Consider the following 9758-nt stretch of genomic DNA (forward strand, 5'->3'; position numbering starts at 1 on the left):
GTCAGTAACTGAGGCAACACATCAGCAACCACAGACACTATACAAGTACACAAAACACACACACACACCATATCTCCGAACAACCACCGTCACTGACTGTCCACTAGACCAGCCCTGCCAGTGGGGGGGCCGCAGCCGTTCCCACCTAAGCCCCGCTCATCACTCTGAGCGATAACCTTATCCTATTAATGTGCACATCCCCTCCCGTGGCGGGTTCCACGACGGGCGAAACTAGGGCGTGAAGCCACTCCCGCAAGTGACTCCACTCAGCCGAGGACGCACCTCGAAAACCAAAGACAATCAATCACAACCATCTGCACCACAACAACAACCAACGAAACAACACAACACCAACCGATTACTGTAACCAATCAACCACACTGACACTACAATCAATACAACAACCGACACATTAAACAACCAACAGAAACTGAGTAGGCGAACCTACCTTTAGCCAACCGCAGCGATTCCTTGTACAATCACATGACATCAACCAAGCAAGCAAAACCCCTATACAAACAGTACAAACACCTATTACTATCGCTACCACCCTACAAGAAACAACAACGACAAAGATGGTGATAATGACATACCGCATCGCATATCGGCGTCAAGACCGCTACCCAACTCAAGCAACCTATCCCCAAGGCACAAGAATCCTCAAAGGCTCCCATGGAAGAAATTATGGTGAAGGAAATGAGGTAAGGCGACATCTAGGTCTGAAGGAAGGAGGCGGAAATGATTCGCGATTCTATCAAAACATGATTATAAACCCTCGCTGTAAAGACGTTACTCGATCGAGTAACCAACCTACTCGATCGAGTACCCAACCTACTCGATCGAGTGGCCCCTACTCGATCGAGTACCCAAGCTACTCGATCGAGTAGCCTCGACTAGATCGAGTACCACTCATCCCAAGGCCTATCACAACACGAGGCAACTCTTGCATGGATTCCCAAAGGCTATCCCATGCCTCTAAGGTCGGTCAACGTTGGTCAACGGGTCCCTAAAAGGACGGGTATTACAGTCTTCCCCCCTTAAAAAGAATTTCGTCCCCGAAGTTCGACTCATCCTCCCCCAAACCACACGACAAGAAACCGAGGTCGACTCCACCGTTTACCCGACACAGGTCAACAACTCTCTAGAAGTATCATCCCACTACGTATGTCCATCAAACATCATCATCGTTAATTGCCCAACACACACCACCCGCTCAAGTCTCGAAGAACCACTACTTGAATTACCGAACACACAACATGCACCAACTCGACTATTGTTTATACTACTACATAGAACTATTCAAACACGCATCAACGCAACTACGAGACTATACTTTCACTGGTCACAATTACCAACACAAAACATGCAACACAACAGTCCTATCACAGATTCACAACAATGTATGATTCATAGCCGCACAACGCAAAACCACTACTGACAACCTCGCTACTGCTCATGACATCATATTCTCATGATAACACAACGAATGATTACTGAAAATAAGGTATAACGACATGCCATTTTGTTCGACAATTATACACTCTCACTCAATTATACAATTCCTACCCCAAAACTATTAAAACGATTATAAACTCATACTTTAAATGTAACAAGATACTATAAAACATCACAAACATACTGCAAAATTGTGATAATTACGGCATTTTTAATTTGCGACATTACTCTTCCCCCCTAAAAAGGAACTTCGTCCCCGAAGTTCACCATCAAACGACATCCCTGCTCCTTAACCCGACACCTATCACATATTAGTGACATTACCCATAAACCACCATTAACATCGATTCATATACACATGCTACTTTACTATAGGACACTACGTGTTCACAACCCACACAAACGTAAACCATTGAAATTACATACTACTTTGCGGACACACACACTCACACACACACACACACACACACACACACACACACACACACACACACACACACACACACACACACACACACACACACACACACACACACACACACACACACACACATATATATATATATATATATATATATATATATCTTGTAACAAACTGGCAACCTCTCCACAACTTGATATTATACAACCACACTGAAGGAGTGGAAATATTATAAACATATTACTCGATTAACCATGACAGATGGTACGCGCATAAGGATTACAAGGTAACACAAATGCTACTAAAACGGCGTGAATTACTCAAAATCCATGTCCACCCCTGACCACTGACGCCACATAATCACTACTCACAAGCCAAAGGTATGTACATATACAAAAATGAACTTTAAACAACATCACTTGCATGCCAAGTTCCCGCAACAATATGTGTTATTGTCCCGTCACACCTATATTCCACAAATTTCACTTATAACTCAAGCACAAGTCAAAACGTGACTAATAAGGAGACTAAAACATGTTACAAACCATCAACAACCATGACTAATATCAAAACATCCAAAAATAAAAGCATTCAAACAATTTAAATTTCGAAAAGTGCCTCTAACAGTGACACTCGATCGAGTGGGTCAGGCACTCGATCGAGCTGGACCTACTCGATCGAGTATCTTAGCTACTCGATCGAGTAGCCCGAGATCATAATACCCCTCCAATAAACACACCTGCAGCTACTCGATCGAGTGAGGGGCACTCGATCGAGTTGCTACAGGTCAAGAATTGCCCAGAAATCCAAACACAATATATATAGTCACATAACTACGAGTCGGGTTGATAACCCGACCTCAAATCCTGCAGAACAAGTTCAGAAATAAGCAAGTACGGCCTTATGGCCACCGATACAACCAAGTTCGAAAAGAAAGTACCAACCGAAACAAACTAACATCCATCATAAACTACAAACATAACAGAAAGAAACGGAGTATCACTCCTGCTGCTGCTGCTCGTCCATCACGTCATCCTCATCTCCATCACCACCCGAAGTGCCTGCTTCTGACGCACCATGCCCCGCCTCACCACCGGCTCCAGCACCTGGTCTCACGTACCAAGGGGCGAAACCACCATAAGGGTACGCCTGAGGCTCTCCCCAAGTAGACATGTCCACCCCGTAAGAGTGGAAAACCCCGCTGTTGTCCCCGACTCCCCTCCACCAAACCGGATGAGGACCCGAGGTCCCAATACCCTGAACATATACCATCTTATGTAGGTTCCGAATAGTCAGGGTAGAAGACACTCTCTCAGCCAGGTAGCTCTCACGCCTCTCCGGGGTGTCAAAAGAAGGGTAACCAGGAAACTGATACTGTGGTGGTACCGGCTGCTGTGGCTGAGTCTCAGCCACTCTCTCTCACACTCGGCGTGGCCCTCTCCCCATCCTAGGTCGATCCTCCTCGGCCCTCACGTTCTCCCCCTTCCTCGGCTCAGGCATGACTCGGAGGATCTCCGGGTCGATGAAATACGTCTACCTCGCAGGGCGTGCGTCCTCCTCCTCCTCCTCGTCAGAATCGGCAGATATAACTGCCGCAGGTAAAGGCTCTGTCGGTGGGAGGTGCTCAGGAGCTGGTATCTTCATCCAACTCATGCCCCACACCCTCCAAGCTAAGCTGCCATCCTCCAAGGTTCTCAACCATTTCAGGTCGAGGAAGTAGGCTCTGTCCAAGGTAGGTACCGGGGTGGCTAGAGGGGTGTAGGCCGAAGAAGCCTCAAAGGAAGTTAGCTTCTCAGCTAAACATGTGGCAATGGCACCATAACTCAGGATCCTAGTGTCAGACGAGGCTATCAAAGCTAGACTGGCACACACTATGGCGGGAGCACTAAAGGTCACTCTCTCGGTCCGCTCGGGGTTAAGTTACGCCATCAGAAGCATCAACTCATGTGAGTTCAACTTACTCACATTCGATCTCTCGTAGAGGAGGCACGACAAAGCATGAAGAAAGATTTTCAAAGTGACATGTTGCACATCATTGATCAACATGTTACTAGCAGTGGGAGCTGATTTCCCGGTGATACAAGGCATAAGACTGCTAACCCCACACTCGGTCGGTATGTCACGAAAGGCTCCCTTGGCAGGCTTAGCCAAGCCAAGGTGAGAAGCAAACATGTCCATGGTCAAGACAAACCTGGTATTCATGAGGCAGAACTTCATAGTTTGTTCCACCGGCTCGTATTTAAACGAGCTCATGAACTCGAGGGTCAGAAAGGCATACGAATGCTTTCGTAGGCGATAAAGTCCGGTCAACCCCAAGGTCTCAAAGATGTGCCTGACATCAGTCTCAATACCCAGATCATCCAAGAGGGTCGTGTCAATGCAGCGGGTCGGTCTCATCTTACAAGTCTGTAAGGCCACAAACCTTTTTCTCTGTGTGAAATCAACAAATACCATAGACGGGTACTCGGGTACAGCTGGAACTACCGGTCCACTCCCCTCCCCAACTTAGGGCTCAGAAGCCCTACCCCTCTTACTCTGTCCGGTCCCTACTGTCGGTCTCGGCATCTGTTTCAGCATATAATTTAAATATACCACCACATATACACTAAAACATACAAAGCATACATGTTTGATCATAAAAGAATCATCTAAGTACACACTATCACCAACAATCCCAAAATTACAAGTAAAATTTCCAATTTCCAGTTATCAGACGGTCTCTACAGCTGTAAAAATTTTAACGTATTTAGCATGAATTAACTTAACCACTACCACTTTTAGGACTTAAACCTTCAAAACATATTCATATACAACCCAAGTTCACAATAACATGAGACGAATTTTAGTTTGGGGCACATTTAAGACGGAATTTTAAGACAAATTTTTGAGTGAAAATCACGAAAGACAACTCTATACATGATATATATAGCATAGATTACCCAATTTTCATCCTTTTACATGCAATACACAATCAAAAATCAAATCAATTTCTCAAACCCTAAAATTTTCGGTCCACATCATCATTCAATTTGATTCGATTTTTGCATAATTAACAACAATACTCATCAAAGGAAAGCATCTAGATCATATTGCAACAATTAGAAGCAAGTTTTAACCCATGTAAATCAATTTTTCAACATTTTCCATCATCCTATATGATTCTAATTAATTAAAAACATTAAAATAGATTGAGTATTCATACCTTAATCAATTAGGAAGTAAGAAGAACGAATTTAAGCAAGAAAATCACCAAGTTGAAGCACCACAATCACAAGAATCAAGGAGTTTGAGAGGGATTTGGGAATTAGGGTGTGCGAAAATAAGGAAGAAATAAGAAGAGTGAATAAAAACAAGGGTTTATGAACCCGTAAATTTCAGGTACTGTAGCACTTACTCGATCGAGTAAGTATGGTATTCGATCGAGTGGCCTCCACTCGATCGAGTTAGAGCTACTCGGTCGAGTTTCCGTAGGGAATTCTAACTTTCTCGACGTTATAGCTTCCTAACTAGATCGAATGAGGTCTACTCGGTCTAGTAGGCACTTGTACTCGGTCAAACAAGGCTAGATACACGGTCGGAAATACGAGATTAATGAAAGTTCCCTGCAAAACAGCAACGCGTGTCGATTCCAAAATAACTTTGGAAACCGTCACAGATTATTATACTCATTCACGTCGTATTACTACTACACAAGCTCAACACGTATATCCTTGCAAACACATTACTCCACTAAACACACACGTTTTATTTTATGACAACCGTTAACCAATTAAATGTTTAATCTCTTTAGTTTTATCACGCACATTTCCACACATATCCTCCTATTCCTACTCATATAACTGTGACTATAACAAAGAGATTCCAATCACGCACTAGTATCTTTGACAATGTAACCACCAATCATATCATGCTAAGCATTCATTTCTTCATTCAACCATTACTTGCCATTCAAATGTACTAAAAATTTAGCTATACCACAACATATACAAACTAGTTTACTCAACTTGATCATGTCACATGCGGAAGCATTCAACCAATCATCTATCATATTCATCCAATACTATTTTGATAATCATCACTACAAATCCACAGCTTATAAATTACCAATATTACTAAACACACAAAGCTCACAAGTTCGTCATATTGACTACTAACACCAGCTAACCGGAACAATCGTTACCATCACTACATCATATCCACTGCCATGTGCTACGAGATTTCCACCACTTCCACTACTATCATGCACCTCCATCTCTAATCATACATATTATTATCAACAGAGACCTCATCGCAACTAATTCTATCGTACCCACTATTCACACAGCTATTCCTAACATAACCACTATACACACTAGGCACATAATTTACCGACTCAACTTTCCCTTACCCATTGACTGGCTTAAGCATAATGGGGCCATGATTTTGAAATGAGTGCGCCTACTCACCCAAAATCTAGCATCGGCTAAGGCTCTCAATATACATACACCAGGTTCATTTTATTAGACTCACTACATTCATTAGGCTCATTTGTTACAGGTTCCAAAATCGTCGCTCTGATACCACTTTGTAATACCCCCATATACCAAGGAGCCTTAACAAGACCTTCCCTAGCATATAAAGGTGTTACCATCTCGGTTGCCCGAGGGAAGCAATCATCAAAAGTCGATAAAAGAACATTTATAACTATTTTACAAGTGATCTAACTGAACTACTAAAACAAAAGATACAACTCAACATCCTTATGTGAACTATCTCTAACGTAACATGCGACAGACCCATCCCTGCCAAGACTCCAGCTATCATCCAAGACCTCACCTGAAAGACCGACTGCTCACCATAAGGGATCACGGCACACAACAGAACAAACAAAGACAAACCACATAAGGTCAGTAACTGAGGCAACACATCAGCAACCACAGACACTATACAAGTACACAAAACACACACACACACACACCATATCTCCGAACAACCACCGTCACTGACTGTCCACTAGACCAGCCCTGCCAGTGGGGGGTCGCAGCCGTTCCCACCTAAGCCCCGCTCATCACTCTGAGCGATAACCTTATCCCATTAATGTGCACATCCCCTCCTGTGGCGGGTTCCACGGCGGGCGAAACTAGGGCGTGAAGCCACTCCCGCAAGTGACTCCACTCAGCCGAGGACGCACCTCGAAAACCAAAGACAATCAATCACAACCATCTGCACCACAACAATAACCAACGAAACAACACAACACCAACCGATTACTGTAACCAATCAACCACACTGACACTACAATCAATACAACAACCGACACATTAAACAACCAACAGAAACCTAGGTAGCACCAAAACGGACACGGACACAACACGAACACGTGATACGGCATCCCATGAAATTTAGGACACGGGACACGCTATTTAAATTTAATAAAAAAATATTTTATGGTTATAAATAAGGTATGATTTTATTATTGTAATGTATTTGATTCTAAATTTAGTGTATTTGATACTAAATTTCGGTAACTAAAGGTAAAATTCGACCTTAACTATAACTAACTCTAATTTCGCACCCAAACAAATCTTTTAATCAATCTTTTTCGAGAATTTATTCCTCGTGTAAACTATAACATGTTTAGGCGTGTGTCCGACGAGTGTCGGGTGTCCGAGTGTCCGACACAGTGTCGGACACGGGACGACTAATTAGGAGGAGTGTCCGTGCTACCTAGACAGAAACTGAGTAGGCGAACCTACATTTAGCCAACCGCAGTGATTCCTTGTACAATCACATGACATCAACCAAGCAAGCAAAACCCATATACAAACAGTACAAATACCTATTACTATCGCTACCACTCTACAAGAAACAACAACGATAAAGATGATGATGATGATGACATACCTACGCATCGCATATCGGCGTCAATACCGCTACCCGACTCAAGCAACCTATCCCTAAGGCACAAGCATCCTCAAAGGCTCCCATGGAAGGAATTATGGTGAAGGAAATGAGGTAAGGCGACATCTAGGTCTGAAGGAAGGAGGTGGAAATGATTCGCGATTCTATCAAAACACGATTATAAACCCTCGCTGTAAAGACGCTACTCGATCGAGTAACCAACCTACTCGATCGAGTGGCCCCTACTCGATCGAGTACCCAAGCTACTCGATCGAGTAGCCTCGACTAGATCGAGTACCACTCATCCCAAGGCCTATCACAACACGAGGCAACTCTTGCACGGATTCCCAAAGGCTATCACATTCCCCTAAGGTCGGTCAACGTTGGTCAACGGGTCCCTAAAAGGACGGGTATTACATTTTACCATTGATGGCTTTCAAAATTGGAAACATGCCTCCGGAAAAAAAGGTTCTTTTATTAAACATTTGGGTGGTGAACTAAATTCACATCATCAAAATGCGGAAAAAGAGTTGGAAGATTTTCTTAATCAAAGGCAAAACATACCAAATGTATATGCTAAGCAAACACCTAGAGAAATTGCTAACAATAGGCTAAGACTCGCAAATTCTATTAACGCATTACGGTGGCTAGCATGCAAGGATTGGCAATAAGAGGTCGAGATGAAAGTGAAAGTTCAAGTAATCGGGGAAATTTTCTTGAACTTCTAAAATACCAGGCTTCATTTAGCACTAACGTGGTTAGTAATCGTTCGAAGAATGCCACTTACATCTCACCAGACATACAAATAGAAATCTTACAGATTTTGGCATAGAAAGTAAAACGAGCAATTAAAGAGGAAATTGGTGGAGCGCCCTCTTGTATTATTGTTGATGAAGTAGGAGATGTATCTGGGAAGCAACAGATGGCTCTCATTTTGAGATTTGTTGATAACCTTGGTCTAGTACAAGAGCGTTTTTTCGGTATTATTCATGTTCCAAATACTTCTGCTATGACTTTGAAAAAAGAAATATTTGAAGTTCTCTCTCATTATTCCTTTGATATGGAAAATTTACGAGGTCAGGGTTATGACGGTGCAAGCAACATGCGTGGTAAATGGAATGGCTTGCAAGCAGTGGTCATTCGAGAGTGTCCTTATGCATATTATGTTCATTGTTTTGCTCATCGTTTGCAGCTAGCACTTGTAGCAGCAGCAAAAGAAGTCATACCTGTTTGCCAATTTTTCTCCAAACTATCATTCGTTATAAATGTTGTTCTTGCACCTTATAAGCGAGTTGATGAGCTACGGAATGCTTATTCTCGTGAGATAGAAATGTTGATTGAAGATGGGGAACTTGAAACAGGTGTTGGGTTGAATCAAATGAGTAATTTGCAGAGACCAGGGGATACTCGTTGGAGCTCTCATTTGCGATCTATTTCAAGCCTAATAAAACTGTTTACTTCCAGTTGTTCAGTACTTTATAAGCTTTTTTATGAAGGGGAAACATCAGCTGAACGTGCACAAGCAACCACTACACTTGACACAATGACTTCTTTTGAGTTTATCTTCATTTTGCATCTTATGAAGAAAATTTTAGAGGTCTCTGACGTACTTTCTCAAGCTTTGCAGCGAAAATCTCAAGATATTCTAAACTCATTGCACCTTGTTGAGAGTACAAAGATTCTTCTACAAAAGCTAAGGGACGATGGTTGGGAATCCCTTTTAGTTGAAGTAGTCTCATTTTGTGAAAGACGCAATATAGAACTCCCTGATATGAATTCCATTTATATAGAAAGAGGAGGTCGCGCTCGCCGTCAACATGATGAAATTACAATTGCAAATCATTATCGAAGAAATTTGTTTTGTGTTGCAATTGATAAGCAACTACATGAGTTGAACTACATATTCAATGAGAAGTCAGTCGAGTTGCTAACTTTAAGTTGTGCTTTGGAGCCTAGAGCAAGTAGACAGGTTTTCAAGATAGATGATATTTGTCATCTTGTC

At 42.5% G+C, this 9758-nt stretch overlaps 1 protein-coding gene across 1 annotated transcript in view; it reads left to right on the forward strand.

Moving 5' to 3' along the window:
* The first annotated feature begins 8678 nt into the window (after positions 1-8678).
* LOC141651180 (uncharacterized) overlaps positions 8679-9758 on the forward strand; it is a 2399-nt gene continuing 1319 nt past the window's right edge. Inside the window, exon 1 of the mRNA XM_074458902.1 lies at positions 8679-9725. Within this exon, the coding sequence (XP_074315003.1) occupies positions 8679-9725 (1047 nt within the window). The remainder of the gene's footprint in view (positions 9726-9758) is intronic.

The sequence above is a fragment of the Silene latifolia genome, chromosome 4 (assembly GCF_048544455.1).
Source record: "Silene latifolia isolate original U9 population chromosome 4, ASM4854445v1, whole genome shotgun sequence".
Lineage (NCBI taxonomy): Eukaryota > Viridiplantae > Streptophyta > Magnoliopsida > Caryophyllales > Caryophyllaceae > Silene > Silene latifolia.